A 19,619-nucleotide genomic window follows, 5' to 3' on the forward strand; every position below is an offset into this window, starting at 1 on the left:
CGTACACCCATGTGGACGGCTTTACCACATGTGGATGAAAGGCAACTACTTTTCCAGGGAGATCTGACCCTGGTGTCGAACGAGGATAGAGAAAGAGAGTCACAGAATAAAGTGAGCGGGGACGCTTTTATTTACCTCCCCTTGCCCACCCTTTTCATCCTATGATCTCAAAGCTTCCCTGTGCCCTGCGCCCCCTTCCTGGAGAGCGTTTTCCTTCCCGGCCACAGATGAAAAAATTGGCATGCTTTCCTGCCTTTCCCCGCCAGCCTCCTGTTGGAAGGGGAGGGGGGGGGGGGCGCGTCGGGGTGTCTGGAGAGGTTAGGACGGTGCCGTCGGGCCACGCTTTACAGTCCTTTCTGATACAAACGCAGGGATTCAAGAGCTACTTCCCATTGGCGCTGAGGAATGTCGAGGCCCTGCTCGCAGGAAATGAAACGCTCCTCTGTATTCGAGGGCCAGCCTCTCTCCGTCCTTCTCTTCGGCTCGCTCTGCGGTAGCGAGGCTGTTCTTTGAAGTGTGGGAGGTTAAGATAACAGGCATGGCCCTGTGTCACTCAATTGGCCCGTTCACCTCCCGGGGCAAATCAAAAAGCCTGCAGCTGGGACCAACACACCTCCTCCCCCCCGGTCTAACCCTTCCTTTTCCACAAAAACCAGAGAAGGAGGCTTGATGTGGTCAGAGAGCAAGAAAAAAATATTGTTCTGAAAAACTGGAGAAAGTGGGCTGCGGTTTTACGTTTGCCGCTAAATTTTCACTGCGCGCAGGTCAAATGTTATAACCGCGTATATGTGCAGTAATTGGTGGGTTCACTAGGAGGCAGCGCTAACAGTTGGAAAGTTGATTTCAAAAATTGTCAATGATAATGGAAAAGGAAAAAAAAAATTTCGCAAAATAAGTACTTTTTTTTTTACAGCGCAGTAAGATAAAACATTCATATTATAATGCATTTAGTTATTTTTACTGGAAATTAGCCAAAAATACTCAGTTTTTTAAGTCTGCAAATCTGAAAAACAAAAATGGCTGGAAAGCATTGTTAAAATTATTTAAATTATAAATATAAAAGTAAAAAAAAAAAAATCTGCCAGTGCAGAATGACAACATACACTTAAAAAATCTATATAAAATAAAGCTTACGAAAAACAAGATTTTAAAAAAAACATATATAATGCAATGTTGCATCTCAAGTAAATGTAAATATATTCTGTCTTAAGGACAAACTTGTTCAAAGTCAAAAAATAAAAATGAAAAAACTCAAGTCAAGGGTGAAAATGACAACAAAAGATGTGCGAAGAGGTTGAACGATTTGTACATCTTGAGTTTGACGGCATAAAGCGGACACAAAACCGTGCTCTCCTCTACAGGTCAGGTGAAGTATTACAAAACTGTGTGCATGCTTCCAACGTGGGCTCAGGGTCAAAGAGAACGCTGAACTGTTAGAAGTAACAACAGCCAGAAAAACGACGTATCCAGGCTTTAGAGGGGTGCCTAAAAATCTCACTTCTGGTGTAAAGCAACTGTTTCTACAGACACTTACTGTAGCTGTACGTGCGGAACGAGAGAAGGTCCAAAGCTTTACGATGAAACACTGGCAGGGAATGGGAGTATGGACGAAGAGCTCAAATCTGGGTTGTGTTAAGCCTAGTCAGCTGAAAAGGTCCACTTTCACACCAAACTGACTTTGGACCAGTGACCTTGTGTTGTAGCACTTGGCTTTGTTTCTGGTTTGGCAGCGTCCTTCAAGGAGTCCATAAAAATTCAACAGGCACTATAACCAATGATCTGCGAGGAGGAGGAGGACGAGGGGTTCAAAAAACCCCGGCCTGAGTAATAAAAACAGCACCTGGATGAAAAATCGGATTTAAACAAACCGCTTGGTTCAGTCAGCACTTCCTTTGGCCCTGAGACAGTAACATTAAAGAAGGGGAAAACTCTTACAAACCAGCCGTGGCTGTGGCCTTTCTGCTGTGATCTCTCTAAAAAGGCAGAGGAAAGAATGTTCACCTCAATAAAACCCTCAATACAACAACAAAAAAACATCAGGTGAGGGGTAGGGGACACGAAGGCTTGAGTGGGGTCTTCCCACATCTGAGGAGCAGTGGGATGGGAGCCCGGGAACGACGTACTCCTGCATAGCCTGAGCGGCACTATCAAAGAGCAGCACAATGACTGCTCCCCTCCACCGCCCGGACGCTTCAAAGGAGGAGCGGGGGGACGGGGAGCGGGGGTTACGCCTGCTTTCACAATAGGAGCCAGATTTACTCCCTAGGAGAGGAACTCCAGAAAAGAGCAGACGACGGCTGGGGCGTGGAAGAGCGAGAGCGACAGAGGAAACGTAGTAGACGCCACAAGGTTTACTTGATTCCTCTGCTGCTTGGCGTGCTACAGTGGTGTCTACATCTGGAACCATCCAATGATCTATATGAAGGATCTGATGGGGGTGATTTGCATATTGAATTCAACAATTTCTGCAAGTTTGTTCCTTGCACCTACATACCAGCAACTCCCAGACTCTCTTTTTATAGCGCTGCAGAGGTTCTTGGCAGCAATACAAGGAAGGAAACCTCTGGGTTTCCGCTGCGCTCAGTGATATTAACCAGTTTATTGACAGTGACTCATACTTGAGGGTTTAGTATTGCGCTGAATTGAATTGAGAATTCATTTTCAACTTGAAGGCAGTTTCTGAATTTGGATTGAGGTAGAACATTTTTTTTTTTTTTTTGATTGGAACTATACAAATTAACTAAACTTTTTTCCTAGAAATGCAAAGTATGTCAAAAAGTCTTGTCTGAAATTTTAAAAACAGACAAAGTCTTGACAGACAGATAGATGGCGATAGATGACAGACAGATAGATGAAAATGCCCCGATAAAATTTGTATCGTTTACACATTTCATCATACTTGATAATTACAATTTGTTGAGTAGGGTGGAAGAACACTTTCCCATTTCCCAGAGTAAATTCAGTAAATCCCTGTTCTTGTCAGTTGAATTAAAATTCCAGTTCCTAACCCTTCCTGTGTGATGTGGCCATTCAATTAAAATTTACACTCATGAATTGAAAGGGAACCAATTCTTTGAATTCTGCCCAACCCTGACTCTAGTTACGTGTTTTTACCCATGCAGGTCCAACCTTTCCAATCCAAACATTTCTGGTAAAGCAACTCAAGGTACTTCGTTCCAGCTTTCTGTAAATTGAAAGGGTTTTCAGGCACAAAGAGTATCAGTTATTCTGCCATTCATGTGCCGGAGGCAGAGTGGACATTAAGAAGAGAGACAGGGCGCTCTCATCAGCACACAAGGGACTTTCAGTTTCTCCCTCTCATGCCTTTTCATCAAAGGCTGACATCTGACTTCTGGTCTCACTCATCACAGACACAGAGCTGGATAAAGACGACCCGATTCGGGCACAGCTGTCCAGCAGCACTTGCTTCACAGAGCAGGCTATGACCTCCAAAGTGCCCAGTACCTCCAACGGTTTCCCACACTGCCCCACTATTGTCAACCTCTGGAACACTGAAAGCTTTCAAAAACCTTTGGCCGAACACTCCCAATAGGACGGTAAGCCTCATATAGGGGCTTGCCAACATCATCAAACTCGGCCGAAGAATGACGCCATAAAAATCAAAAGTGAAACGCCGCAGAACAGTCATCGTAACACAGAGTCAACGTCCAGGTGGCAACAAAGCAGCATGTTGAAATGTGCCAGACTGTCGTGACTCACAACCTTGGCTTCTTTGAATGACTAAGACTGCATCTTCAGCGCCAGCTTCCATTAAAAGACCAGCATTGTTACATGACTTTCCCCATTCCCAATGAAAAAATAAAAAAATGCACAGTGGCAAAAAAGTAACAACACTGAGGGCATGTATGCCCCAGCTCAGATAACAATCTCAAAGCCTGCAAATCACAAGGGTTAGTCAGACAAAAGCTCTCACAGCTAAATCTGAGAAACAGACACAGTTAAGAACAAGAGGATGTGGAAATGTTGGACGGGCAGGAAAAGTGGGATGTGTGAGGAAGAAAATTCTATAACCTAATTTTTTTTTGTTTTTAAGTCAGAGTTAAGGATTATGTGTCATAAGGCATCTAATAAAGACCGAGCAGAACAAAAATAAAAAACTCGTTTTCTCCCTGAGAAATCCCCTATTTTCCACCCTGAATGTCTTACACACACACATACTGAATTCCTGTGACATCTAGTAATAGATACACTGCAAGCATGTTTTTAATTAGTCCTTTTTGACTCGTTTTCCTGGAAAATATCCAAACATTATTAAATCAAGATTTTAATTGTTTTTAAAGTATATGTACAAAACCATTCAAAATGAATGAATGTACAATACCATTATGTATAATTTTATTCTGTAAGGACTGATTAAAGTGATCAGTAAAGACTTATAGTGTTACAAAAGAAATCAATGCTGTTCTTTTGAACTGTCTATTCAAAGAATCCTGGGGGGAAAAAGTAATGTTTCCACAAAAATATGGCGGAACAACTGTTTTCAACTTTGATAACAATTAGAAATGTTTCTTGAGCATCAGATCATCATATTAGAATGATTTCTGAAGGATCATGTGACACTGAAGACTGGAGTAATGATGCTGAAAAATCAGCTTTGATCACAGGAATAAATTACGTTTGAAAATGTATTCAAAACAGATACAGTTATTTTAAATTGTAATAATATTTGACAGTATTGCTGTTTTTGCTCTATTTGTTTTAAAGAATAGAGATTCATTCTCTAAAAATATCTTATTTAGCGGTGCTTTAGGTAAATTAATCTCGTTTTAGGGTCTTTTAACTGGATATTTTAACTGGAAAACAAGCACAAATGATACTTGTTAAGAATAGGATGTTTTTGCACTATGTACATGCTATCAATTATCAAAAATGTTATCACTTTATTTAAAAGTATTAAAGTGTACATTTTGTCATTTGTAAGGCGAATAAATGAAGACAAATTTGATGTTTCGCAGTCTGTCGGATCTGCATAAATTGACAAGCAGTGGCAATATTCTCTGTTTTATGTATATTAGTTTAAGGTTGTCACGATGAATCAGCTGGAGCGTCAATCCCCAGTTCACTAATTACTGAACCGAAGATAGAGCGCCTTTTAGCTGCGTTTTCAAAGCTCTTGCAGCCCACAGAAAGAGAAAAAAGAAGAAAGAGAGTGTGAAACGGTCTAATTTGTGTTCGGGAGCCACAGGGTAGTGAACTGATCAAACGTAAAACCTTTGTCTTGTAGCTTGGGAAGGACCATATTTGTCACATCTGTGCAGCTTTCGTGACAAAAAGAAGTGGAAAAACAAGATGTGGGGTGACTTAAGAGGGAACATAGATACGTTCTCTTGCTCACTACTGTCCTCGATGCTGAAAGACTTTCACATGACGGAAAGGATTCTCTTCTTTGTTTAGAGAACTAGATTCTTTTAGGCCAGTTGCTGGTTTAATTGCTAAAAAATTAAAAAGCAAAGCGCAAGCCAAATTTGCTGGCAAGGGCTTCATTCATTCACAGGGTTGGCTAGATAACACATGGGGGCCATATGGGTGAATGCTAAGAGAGTTAGCTTACATCTGGGTCGACTCTTTCAAAACCATCCCGGTTTCCAAATGTTCTCAAAAAAGCGCCAGTCAAACATGGCCGTGAGCCACAGGATTGTATGTTAATGGTGCATGCCAAATATTAATGATGGAAGGAATGAATGAGGAAAGAAACCTGATAGTGTGGACTTGATGTTCTGAGCCGACTTTGTCGAGATCATTCTGTTCTGTGATCTTTCAAACAAATGGTACGCTTGATAAAAGCATTGGTCTTCTGAAAATACTAACTCGCCACCCAATGCCACAAGCCACACATCAGAGTACAGGAAAAGGGATGTAATGGAGTTCTTAAACAGAGTTAGGAAAGAAAAATGACTTGTCACAACAATTCATCGGTATGTTCATAAGAGTAAACCCTTTAACAATAGCGCTCACACACACAATGCAAACAACAGCTTTCGTAATACAACAGTGAATGGTTGATTGGTGAACTCAAGGTTTGCCTTTAGGATTAGTCTCATGTATTTCTGATTGCCAAGAACCACATTAGAAAAATCATGACTCAATCAGACCAGAGGTACGGAAGAGGCTCTTACCATTGTTCAGATGTACGCCGTTTTCATTCTCTGGCCTGTACCTGCAGGAAATCGTAGCTTTTAATTACCAGGATGTGCCTCCAAGTAACATATAAGTCCATCTCTGGTCTTAATTGTCAATGTAGGGCCAACAAACATAATTTGCTGGCACATTTAACACATCAGCATTGTTCATTAAAGGAACAGTTCAACCAATAATGAAAATTCTGTCATCATTTACTCATCCTCATGTCATTTCAAACCTTTATGACTTACTTTCTTGCAATGAACACAAAGGGAGAAAATCTGAATAATGTGCTGAACGAATCATTCAGGATGGTTCTTGTTAAATGATTTATTGAAAAGATCTGACTCACAAGAACTCCATTCACAAATTAAACATCGCTACAAATTAGTCATATGGACACTTTAAAGAGAGCTTTATGGCAATTTTGTCATTTTTTAGCTAGACAGCCCAAAGTTCACCTTTTGTGTTCCATAAAAGAAAAAGTCATATCCATTTGAAATAAATGAGGGAGTGTAAATGATGCCAGATGCCATTTTACTTTTTGGGTGAACTATCCATTTAATTCCATTATACACAACTCTAAATGATCTAGATTTAGTGCCAGATATACATGGTACAAGCACACATTGCAAATGCATTTATAAAAAGGCCAGAACATATAGAAACAATGAAGGAAGCATGTGGACTTTAAAACAGACTAATCCTAAAGACTTAAATGTGAGGAGAAGATGGAAAGATGGAGTGGTTGGGTGGGGTGTGCTGTTCATAATGTTGTGAAAAGTACAAATTAAATAAAATGTACAGAACAATAAAACTGCAGACTTGTGGATTTTCAGGCAACCAACAGAGTCATAAATTCATAAATGTTCATGTTGATTTTAGAAATGTTCTTTTATGGTTGGAATTCGCTGTGTGAAAGCATATATTGAGCACGTGGCATCCCATCATAAACCACTTGTTACCATTTACACAAACTAAGTGACATTAGCTAAGTTAGCGTGTACATTAATGAAATCGGACATATTACAGCCAGAATAGGTTTCTGAGTCTTACCTGGGGCAGGTTCCTGGATCTTTTCCCGCTTCCGCTTCTTTTTCTTTCCCTATAAAACAGCCAGAGGAATATTTAAAGGGCTGCCACGAAAGCATGACACTTCTGCCATTTGTCAATTGAAAAAAAAAAACTCCTTAGTAAGCTGAACTGTAATAAAATAAAATAATAAATAAATAAAATAAAATATCCTTCCTAATTCTTCTGGATTCCATGTTCTAATCACCAATCAGAAAGTTAAACAAGAATCAAACATCTGCCCCTGCTCCAATTGACACGACAAACACTCCTCCAGAGTGAGAAGTCTGGACTGCTTTAGGATTTGTAGCTTACCCAAAATCCCCTGGCAGGATGACTATAGGTATAGATAGTGCCGCACTGTCATTTTGCAGTCCAATATGAGCCACGCTTTGGTTGCCTGCTGTAAAGTCTGATAATCCACTTATTCAGTCACTAATCTGTGTATTCTAGCCCTGGCTGACAGAACCAAGAAGCCCAGAGCAGTAGAAGCGTTGATGACAGAGCAGGGATACGCTCAGAATCCTTAGCACTATTAAATACAAGTGTGCTCCCACCACTAATATATAAGTGGAGATGAAAGTTCATCTGTCTTTGAAGTGTTTCGTTTTAGTCCTGTTGCTTTTCCATTTGGTGATTAGTGTGAAAGCCAGGTTTTAGTTTTAGCATCACATCCTGGCACTTCATATCGAGTGAGATTTATGCAGGTTAAAACTTCACACCATACATTTTGGAGGTGAATTCTACAAGCCTACTGCCTTGATATCTGCCACACATGTGCAAACTAAAGGAATAATTGTATAAAGTTAATAATATTGAGTTAGCATTATATCCTTTCTGGAAAACCACCAGCTTTTCTGACTGATGTTCAGATTGTGACAGAGCGACACTAAGGCGGTTACTCATGAAAACACCAAGTAAAATGGCTATTCACATCACATCCAAAATTTTTGGCACAATGAAATGCTTATAACAAGATGCGAGTGGCCTCATTCATGTACCATGAGCTGAATGGATGAATGTAAATCGTTGTGTAAAAACATCCTAATTCAACAATTGAAGAATTGAGTAAATTGTTCATAAAAACATTTGTATGAAACCGGTCACATTCAACGCAATTTGCAAAAGAGCATTTTTACAAACAATTTACACAAACTTATCAGGCTTGTGTTTCATGAATCAGTCGTAAAACCAACATCACTTTAATTGGCATAATTTGCGCAAGAACATTTTCAAGAACGATTTACACTAATTCACTCTGCTCATTTCTGAGGCTGGAGCAGAACAAAGTTATCATAAAACCATTCTTATGTAAAGAATCACTTTCAGTGCAACAATTTGCGCAATAATTATTATTATTACACGGCTTGGTTGAATTCTAATGTAGAATGCGGCCTCTTATTTCTTGATAACAGACCGCTGCTAAGTATAACACACCGTTGCCATGAAAAACAGAGCGTTGCTATGGACGCAGGATTCTAACCGTAGAGACGGAACCGACTATTTTCTTTAGCGGAAGCAATACAATCGTTTTTAAATCAATAAACTCCTTTTTAAATCAATATTTTGTGTCAAATTATTGATTTATTTGGTAGGTAGCCATGTAATAAGCGGGATAATGTAGTGCGAGGCGGTATCCCGCTTATTACATGGCTATCTCCGCTTCGCGTCGGTGCCCTGATCAGCCTGTCAGGGTTGTATTCGCTATAACAACCGCCTCGCTCTACATTATCCCTTACTTATTTTTCTTACAAACGATTAACAATTCTGCTTGTGTTTCTGAGCCTCATTTATGAAACTCAAGAAGAATGGATATGTATATCAGCCATAAAACCCTTTGTTTTTTTAATTTGTATTAATACATTCAATGCAATCATTTACAGAAATGCCTTTTTTGAACAATTTACACAAATTTTTCTGCTCGTTTCATGAATGAGTCCCAATAAAAATCCTTCAAAAAATGATCTGAATAACCATCAATAGTAGTCATTGTAAAACAATGATCAGCCTTTTTGTTAAGGCCAAGTTTATATCTTTTTTAATCAAATACAACAAATTGCCATCTATCTTGTGAATATTTGCATTATTTAAATATATTTTTGAATAGGATTTTAGACTTTTTAGACCTACGGTTACACTTTTACAATTTTAGTGTCCTTGTTACACGTTACAATGTTAGTTACTTGTAGTAATAACCTAAATTATGCATAGTTACATGCAACTAAACCAACCCAATTCCTAACCTTATAGTAAGTACATGTAGTTAACTATTATTACTCAGTTCTCTGAATGTATAATTACACTAACACGGACACCTTAAAATAAAGTGTAACCAAACCTACTTGTTTTACAACTTGTTTTTCGTAAAAAATTAACAAACAAACAACGTAGACTTGTGAGTCGTGTCATCTGTAGTAGCAAGTATGCATATATTTTCACTTTTTAAGACATTCACTGCGAGCATTACATTTACTGTCATGCAATCAACACGCAGCACAACTCTCACTCTCAGGCAGTGTGTTAGTGTGGACACTTACATAATTGTCTCTGGCAGACCATCCTGGGTAAAGCTGCATATGGAGCTGCCGTTCCTTGCGGGCTAATTCGTAATACTTAGCTTGCTCTTCCCGAGATAAAGCATGCCACTGTTCGGTGCAGAGGGAGATTAGAGAGAGGGGGGAAAAAAGTAGTCAATTACTGACATGCACTTTTAAGTTCCTTCCAAAGAGACGCATGCTGGTGTTTGGCTAAAAATCCTTGTTAACTCAAATGTTGCGTGCGTGTGTGTGTGTGTGTGCACGTGTAAATCTGTGTGTGTGTGTGTGTGTGTGCGCGTGCCTGGGGGTGGAATGGAACATGATGAAGAGATTAACATATGCAGCGATGAGAGAAGGGAAGAAAAAAAAACACGAAACTTTGATTTCATATCAAAACACTGGTTCCAATTTAGCGGCGCTTTACTTCAAACCATGTCAGGGTGCAATTACCCCACACCGCCGCAAAACGGTCCTTTGCTGTGGCTAGCCGCCTCAAACCGCCATAAAGCATTAAATATGTTTAACGGTTCCTCTTTTTCCAACTCCGAAAAAGGAGGAATACACAGTTAAACCAGCTACCTGCCCAAAGGCCCCAATTTCTGAACCGCCAGCTTGTGTGTTGGTGTACTTGTTATGTTGAGTTATACAGATGTGCTAACCATGATAGACCTCTTCGTGAAGGAAGTCTTGTGGTGCAAGAGACCCAAAGGCGTGAAGGCGAACCACATACGTACCCTCCGGCCGAGGATCTGATTGATTGCGGCGCTCTCCTTCAGCGTGCATTCGGCCACCACATTGGCACGCATCTCTTTCATATACAGCATGAAAGCGTTTAGAGGTTTCTTGATGTGAGGTCTTTTGGGCTCCTGCTCCTTTCTCTGCTCATGCTGAGATTTCCTGGAGAAACAGGAGGAGGAAAGAGTTAAAAAAGGGGGGAAGAATTATTAAGTGATACAGGGAAATACAAAAGGGGAAAACCGCTCAGAGGGAGGTGCGAAAGCGGCTGCCACAGCGACGCCATGGCGTGTGAGAGCGCCGAATGTCTGATTCCAACCACCAATCAGAAAGCTGCATGAGAGAACAATCTGGGAGCCAGTGCCGAAAAGCTAGCAGCGGCTTTTAATTATGTCCAGTTGGGTGCTTTCATGCAAAGAGATTACTTCACCAGTAATGGCAACCAAACCTTCATATTCCCTCTTTCTAGTCTACGAGAGTTCCAGTGTTTCACTCCCATTGGTGACCTAGAGCCAACTGCACGACTCATAATCGTTGAAATCAGATGCACCAAAAATACAAATTTGAGCTGACCGATAAATGGCCAATATAAAACTGTTCTATTATATTTTGTGTGAATGAATAAAAAATAAAACAGAAAAACTAAAAATCAATAGTTTTAAAGTCGCAACAGATCTTTTGATTCATAATGACAGATTATTGAAAAAATGTAGGGTGGGACTTTGAGATGTGGACGTTGCACTCAAAAGTGGAGGCTTGCCAGGGCAGGGTTTAAGCAGATTAAGGCTTTGTCCAGGCGTTTAGCTATATACGTAAAAAGTTTGTATCATATCAGCGTTTCGTCCAGACGAATCCGGCGTTTTGGGAGTCTGAAACCGCTATTTAAAAGAAAAATTTGGATAAATATAAAAAAAAACTACACTCTTGCGTTTTTTTTGTGGTACAGCCAAAGCCAGCCAATCCATATATTTTGTGAAACGATGATGTCATCACCCCACGTTTCGACCCTAGTCAGATACTGCTACGTCACGTAACAGCAACAACAACTGCGGACTACATGCTTGTATGCATTTATTTAATTTCTTTATTTTACTTCTTTATTTATTTCTATTTTCTTTCTTATGCTATGATGTTTGTCTGTTGTCTGATTAGACATTTCTTATTTTTGTACCAGGGGAGTAGCTAGGGACCTTAAAATTTAGTCCATATGAGGTGCGTAGACAAAAAATTCCAATCAGTGAGGCACTTCAAGAGAGTCCGCACACTCCACCAAAGACAAGAGACGTCAAAAAGCAAGATAAAATCAAATGCTTTTACTGAAAAAAGTGGGAAATGTTTTGGTCACGTGGCCAAGCTTACAATAAAACATTTTGCTATTTAAGGGTGGGGCAAGCGATATTTCAAAAACGCTGTTGTACATTGTTGATATTTGAAATCAACCAAAACAAACACACTCCAAACCGCCCTGCCCCGAGTCGGTCTCGAACCTCGATCACCAGCATGCGAGGCGAGTGCACTAACAATGATGCTAAACACAGCATTCTCTAGCAGTCGTCAGCGCTAGTAATTACAAACAAGGGTTTGTTGTTAGTTGCCAACAGCACAGCAGCTCCAGACAAACAATGACACTCAAACCCAGTGTTACTCACGTGTAGAGCGAATCAAAGCAACGTCCGTGTCTGTTTTCAGGCCTTCCCACTTAGCTCTCTCCGGCGCTGAGAAGCTTTTCTAATATTAACGCGGTCATAACCCTTTATTTTCCAGGGATTTCCACTGAGCTTTTCTCTTTTGTACTGTATCTCTATTTCTGCAGTCTTTCTTAAAATCTCCCTCTCTTGCTCGTCTCTCTCCTCCACCGTCATACGCCCCCCCTAATGGTGATTGGCTACAGATGTTTGTTGTTGTTTGTGTCGGTCCGACTAACTTACAAACAGCGTTTTTCAAATATCGCTTACCCCACCTTTAAATTATTAGTGTTTTATACGGAAATAAGCATGCACAAATAAATATACTCTATCAGCCAATTTATCTCATATTAACCAATACCAATAAATTAAAACAAAAAATCTCTAATATTGGCCAATAATCAGTGCTGTGTAAATATATGTGCGATCAGGGAACATAGAGACGTTGATTGTATTTTTAGCATGCTGTAGAAAGCTTGCAGCTGAATGGACGAGACACTCACATGTGCATCAGGTCTGTGTCGTGATGCGGTTCGTGTTTCACCTGCGGGTTGACAATGGCGGGATGGGGGATTCCCGTGGCATGGGGTCCAGGAGGGCCTGGTACCATGTGATGAGAGAACCTGAAAGTGAAAAATAATGCGTGTGTGTGTTAATGTGTCATTCACCATCCGTATCCATAGCTAATCTTAACCGTTTGAATATTCATGCTCTCAAAATCAAATCAAATAAGTCTATGTATAGCCAATGTATGGAATTTTCAGTCTCTACTTTACACAAATAGCTCTAATACAACCTGATCTGCTTACGTCAAAACCATTCGTTTCACAGTTGTCGAAAACCGACGTTCTCTTTAAAGTAGTCGTTAGTGCACTCACCATCCCAGTGGAGGGGTCATCTGTCCAACTCCCCCAGGGGAGAGAGGGTAGAAATTGGGAATGTCTGGTCCAGGATGATGCCTGGGCATACCTGCTTCAGGATTCAAGAAGAAGCGGATGAGAAACCGACAGTGACGTGCGTTAGTGTGAGAAGGACACATGTGGAAAACAGCAGTGTGACATCAATGCGTGCTGCACAGTTGGGCCCTACGGTCCGGTGCGGTGCATAAGCGGATCATGGGATAATTAGGAATGCTTTTGCGCTGTTCTAATAAGCCCCGCTGATATGATTCATGCTGCTTATGGATGTCAGTTGGCCTGCGGTACTAAGCTTCTCAACTTCACCCCAAACACACGCGTGCACACTCGCACAAACACACATCTGCACCAAGGTCAAGACAGTGTTTGTGTATAAAGACTTAAATCGAGGAGGGAAAAGTGAAGTAAGGCCCTAGGGCTAAATTAAACTGTCAAAAGGGTGTCCGTGGAAGACAACAAAGCCCTGGGGATATATACACAAACAGCAAGAACATTCAGTTTAAAAACAACCCCTGCATCTCCAACTGATCATTTTTCTTTCACATGGAGCTCAGAATGTGTGGTCTGTTACTGCAAACGGCTAAAATAGGCTTTAAATTACTGCGCTAAGTACTAGATAACATCATTGTCTTCCTCGTGCATGGCCTAGATGACATCAGCCAGCGGAAAAGGAAAATCATTTCAGAAAGATGATGAAAATAAACATTTAGGTTTTACTTTGGAATAATATGCACAGTAGGATCACCAGGAATGTATATTTAAAAGGTAAACATGGTCTACTTTGATTTCACGCCGACTATCTGTGCTTTTTCATGCTAAGTAAAAGGACTGAAACATTAAAACACTGCACATTTACCTGAATTCTTACTGAAAACGATCTTGAAAAAGGCTAATCTCTCACATATTCTTTGTGTAAGTGTATTATCCATTCCGCCCTCGGCGTATTATGTCTGATGAATAAGTGACTCCATGTTTGTGTTTGTGTATGAAAACAGAGCAAGTTTTGGATCATTGGCCAATCTGCTTGTGGCGTGCAGCCTCATTCAGGCTATTTATAGCTCTCCAGACCTCCTCCACTTCATCACATCCTGTCTGCCCTCTCCCTCGCCGGTTACCACAGAGGTGAGTGCTCGCCGGAAGGAGCACATATGGAGTTGGGTTCGCGTGCAACAACGCCTGCCAAAAATCTCAACGCCCCTTTAAAACTGTAACCCCAGTACCTTTGACAGACTTGGGGGAAATGGGATTCTACCAAGAATGAATTGTTAGCTTATTAAAGTGTAAGTGTATAGTTCATGTCTCTTCGGATCAGTGATATTAGAGAAATAATGCTTAAGAACAACAGGAAATAACATTCCAACAGACTTAAAGGGACAGTACACCCAAATTGAAAATTCCGTCATCATTTGTTCAGCCTCGAGTCATTCTAAACCGATTTATTTTATCTGTCGAACACAAAATCTGAAGAATGTTGATAACCAAACACTTTTGATGACCAATGATTTCCATTGTACTGAAAAAAAAAAAAAAGAATTCTCAAAAAATCTTATATTATGTGTCTCAGAATAAAGTGAACGACATGAGGTCGAGTAAATGACAGATTTTTCATTTTTGGGTGAATATGATTTTTTTTTTTTTTACCCATATTGTTTCCGGTTTCCCTTAACTTCCTTTGCCTATCCAAAACAATTTTCTTTTCCGCTGATGTAACCAAAAATATTAAATCATTAATATCAAAATATCAATTTAATAAAATGGATTAAATCAAGCTCAGTCCTATATAATTTTCCACTGAATATTCTGTTTTACTCAGAAATGGCAAAATGCGTTACATGTATTTTGAATGCTGCTTCAAGTTAAAGGTGATGTCTTTTTCCATGTTAAATGACTTGTTAGCCCAACTTAATGGTTAATTGGTGATCTTCTTCATCACCTGGTCTACAGATGATCTATTTCTGTCCAAAATTGTTTATTTATGAGATATGTGCACAACGTCGTAACGGATTTTCTTTGAGCCTAAAGTCAAAGTTGGGGGCTTGTCAATTATAAGAATCATAGTGGAAGCTAATTGGAACTGGTTGTAATTGTGAATTTTGACTATATAATTTAGTTTCATATGCATTTGTGTAGCTCATGGATATTATAGTTAACTAAGTTTTATTTTAATTTTAATGTACAGACCAATGGCAGACGTAGTTATAGCTGCTAAATTGTGATTTTAAATGACTTTTAATAGTTTGCAATGAACAACAGTAGCGTATTTGTGCGGTTTGCATGCGTTTACCTTGCTTGGGATTGATGTCCTGTGGGTGGTGTCCCGAGTGTGGGCCGGGGGCGAAGTGCTCGTCACTGTATGTGATCAGAGGGGTGAGGGGGTGAACGGCATGGGACGGCTGAACCACCGGCACCTTATTTGACTGCAAAACACAGAGGGAAAAAAACGTATATTGTAACACAGCATCAAATGTGACCGAGGCATTCAGACTAACAAATGGGCAACAACCCAAAAAAGTTGTGCATGCACACTTCCAGCTCACCAATGCTGATGTGTGGATTGTCTACTGCAGTAGTTTGGGGCAGAAACGAATGAATAAAGAAGGGGGTTGGGAGAGAAAGAGGAGGAGAGAATGAGAAACAGGGAGGGAGGATGGGAACGCCACAGGGCAGAGGCAGACCAGAGGTCTCGGGGCTGAAGATCAAAGGGAATCATTAGCCAGTGAATAAGGGAGTTCATTACAGAGCCCCGGCCGTCTGCGGTGGAACTAAGCAGGGTTAATCACGTCAGCAGTGGACTCAACACACACACACGCAAACACACACACACACACACAGCTCTGAGCTGACTCACAAAGCAGTGCTCTGCACACCACAAAAGGACATCAAGTACACAGTGTGCGAGAACATGAAGCAATTTTGCAGATAATTGGTGAGCTTCTCCTTTACCTGGTCTACATATGATCTATTTCTGTCCAGAATAGTTTATTTATGAGAGACGTAACTGCCAAACTCTGGATTTTTTTAGAGCCCAAAGTCAAAGTTGGGGGTTTGTCAATAAAAGAATCAAAGTGGAAGCTAATTGGTACTGGTTGCAATTGTGAATTTTTGACTAATTTAATTTAATTGTATATGCATTTGTGTAGCTCATGGATATTATAGTTAACTAAAATAAAACCATGAAAGAACATTTTTGTTACTATAAATGTAAACAGAAATAAAACTTTTTTTTCTTATTTGCCATAGCAACATCTCTCATTTTCATTTAGTTGAACTTTATGTACTAAAACAGCTAAAACTCAAATAAAAATGAATAAATACTTTATAGATGTAAAGAAAACACTCAATAAAATGACCAAATCTTTAGTTAAAATCGAACTGGAAAGTATAAAAATATAAACCATTTCAAAATATTGGTAAAGACTATAATAGAATCTCAATGATACTATTATCAACACTTTGTAGCTTTGATATAGCAATAAAACTTATAGAAAAATATTTTTATGAGGAGACAAATCTCTTTCCCACTGATCAGTGTGGTAGCATGAGAATTATGAAATACATGAAGCATCATTACACATGCACATCCTTCACAATTCATTAATTTGCACTAGCGCGATAAAACTGTCCTGTATTTGTTAGCCAGTAAAAAAAGACACAAGAACGCAGATTAGTTCACTGTGGAAAATTCCCAGGAAGACTTGAAGGCAGCTTATAATCACATTTCAACAAATGTATTAAAAATGTCCTATGAAATCAATCTGAATACAAAAACAAACACGAAATCCCTTGCAAAAAATCATTTATTGATTGCCTACTGTTCCCTAAAACTTAATTAAGGTTCAGCTGTATTGAATCTCCACAACTTTACCCGTCTCGCACGGGTAAGAAGCGGCCCACCCGTGCCACAGGCAAAACTCCCACAGGCATGAATGAGTGGTTTGTCCTAATTTGGGAGCAAAGGTTGCTGTTTCCGACCAGCTAATTGGCCAGAGAGGCAGGTGTAGGGTGCCATTTCCTCGGCAGACGTACTGCTGTAAAACCATGGGGAGGGAAGAGCGTGTCCGTGTGCGCTTGGACGGGGGCGTTATTTCGGAGTCTCTCAGACACTGGAGCGTCTGAGAGGGAGGATGATGAGATGAATGGTATTCTCTGGAAAGATCCCAGCTCTGATAGCCAACACTAGGAGTTCCAAACACGTCCGAAACGCCTACATTTTCCAAGGCATTTTTTGGGAGTCTCGATGCTGATAATACAAAACTGTTCATTTCTTTATTACTCAATGCCTTTGATGCCAGATGAAGGACATGCACTTGGATCCTTTGTTGGTCCTGGAAAAACAAATATAGTCCTAGCCCTATCCCTAACCCAAACCCTTGTAAAACCAAAGGAAAATGTTAGGTTGATCATGTTATTGAAGCCCTAAGCTCTAAGTGTATCCCTAAAATATGCTGGGAATGTTGTTCCAAGACCAACAAGGATGTTGAACAAGGAGCATGTCCTATTTGGTGTAGCAAATATTATATTTAACCACTTTTAGAAGGTTATTTCGACCCCACTTTTGGGGTAATAATAACTTAAACGTATATAAACTTTGCTTTACTTCAGTACAAAGGAAACAAATTGTAGCCAGCTGGAATGTCGTTTTGAGACCAAGAACAAGCCTCTGCCAACCTTTCACATCTGCAGTCAATCGAACAAACTTGAAATTGGTACTGGGCAAACGTTATGTGCCCAATTAATATTCATGATGCAGGCTGACAAGGTTTATGATGGGTCAAGATTCAATCAGATGATGATTTTTTGTAAGACTTGTTTATCAGTATGATAGCTGATGTCATCTAAATAAGTGAATTCACGTGATTTAAATGAAACAAACAAATTGTACACTGGTGCTGTACAGATAAAGTAATAACATAAAAATATAACATTATTAATAAAGTAAAAACAATAGTAAAACATCTTCTTTGCTCTTTTTACAAAAAACAAAACAAAAAATAGCCTGTTAATAATTCACTCCATTATGTGGTTTAAATACAGGTTCAACTGGTTGTCAGAGGTCAAGGCTAATCTGGACTAGTAGATTTAAAAAGGCTCTTTTGCTCCCTGACTCGCCCTCATTACTAATATGTGACTGGGGTGACAGTAGCTACTGTGAAAGGCCTTCACTGGAAGACTGCACGATAGCATCCTTACCCCCTCTTCATTTTACGCCTCTCAGCTCTTATTGGCTTTTCCTCTGGGAGAGAGATAAGAGGCAGGCATATTTTTCATTTAAGCCCCTAGTCTCTGTCTCAGAGTAAAGGAGAAAAAGAGATACCAAGGAGCAGAGGAAGAACTTAAAACAGTTCGAGTTGAAGAAAGGAGTCCAACGCAAGCATCATACAAAAGACAGCACAACTCTCCAGTGTGTCAATACGGGGTCCTCGGCTCACGGAAGCCATGAAAAGTGGGAGCTGGCACTTTGCGTTCCACCTTATTCGATCGGGGCCTCTTTTATGTCCTCTCAGTCGCAGCTGTCAGAGCCCATTTCTCTCAACTTCTTAATAAACTGCCATCTCGGAGCATTGCATGAAGCTAAAATTCCAGCAGGGAACCTCAAGACTGCAGTGGCAAATTCGTAGGGGCCCCCGAGGCACAACCTTGAAAAATGCTCACTCTTCCCAAAAAAAAAGAGAGCAAAATAAAATGTCATATTTAAAATACATTCAGCTTTCCAAAAATGTGGTTGCCTTTAATATACAAAAGGCAGGGTTTGGTTATTTTGGCTTTCTGTGGTCTTAAATAAAAGTCACGCAGAGTGATTCACCGCCACTCAAGGCCATTCAAATCCTTCCAGGTGGTTTGAGATCACAGGCTGCGCCACCCAGTTCCCAACCCGGCTCAATTGCGTATTAAACTAAAAACACTTTCGCCCAACCCGACCAGGAAGTGGCCGGACACCCCGAATGCCCACAGGAACCCGGGTCGGATGGTGCCATGGCGATTTATCCCTAAGGATCTCTCAGGGGCCAGATTTTTCACAGGCCAGGGCGACAGGATATGGCACGGACGTACCTCCCCCCCCCCCTTCTCTCTTTTATTATGAAGAAAAATAATAGGCTTAGGTTTTTCTATTCATATTTGCAGAGAGGCGGTGCCGATTGAAAAGAAGCATGTCCATTTAGGATTTTATAAGCAGGTCTGGCCAACCCTGCCTCTAGAGCCCCTCAGATGTGGTTTAAAAGAAATTTCATTGTGCAGAACTCAAGCTGGCTGAGGGCCTGCAGAAAATCCAGAGGAAAAAGCAAGAGTGCGGGAAATGGCAAACTTGGGTGCAATGAGTTGGGAGACAAAATGGACACTGTTCAGTTCAACAACCTCTCCAAAAAAGCACCTCTACTTCAACCAAGCAGCACCAAACTCTGAAAGCTAATGAAAATGATCAGGTCTAGATGATAACCCCTTTTCTGTCTTTCACAGCAGGTTGAGGTTTACCATCCAGATATGGCTTTGCTAACCCAAAACCTAACCAGGCTCATTGCAAAAAAAAAAATGTT

The 19,619-nt window shown here is 40.3% G+C and overlaps 1 protein-coding gene across 1 annotated transcript in view; it reads right to left on the bottom strand.

Annotated features, from left to right (window-relative positions):
• Positions 1-19,619, bottom strand: part of lef1 (lymphoid enhancer-binding factor 1) — a 45,595-nt gene that overhangs the window by 3,855 nt on the left and 22,121 nt on the right. The window contains 6 exon segments of the mRNA XM_084401787.1: positions 7,198-7,246; positions 9,750-9,857; positions 10,484-10,646; positions 12,673-12,792; positions 13,048-13,138; positions 15,371-15,503. Coding sequence (XP_084257913.1) covers positions 7,198-7,246; positions 9,750-9,857; positions 10,484-10,646; positions 12,673-12,792; positions 13,048-13,138; positions 15,371-15,503 — 664 coding nt within the window.

This window comes from Rutilus rutilus (assembly GCF_951802725.1).
Source record: "Rutilus rutilus genome assembly, chromosome: 2".
Lineage (NCBI taxonomy): Eukaryota > Metazoa > Chordata > Actinopteri > Cypriniformes > Leuciscidae > Rutilus > Rutilus rutilus.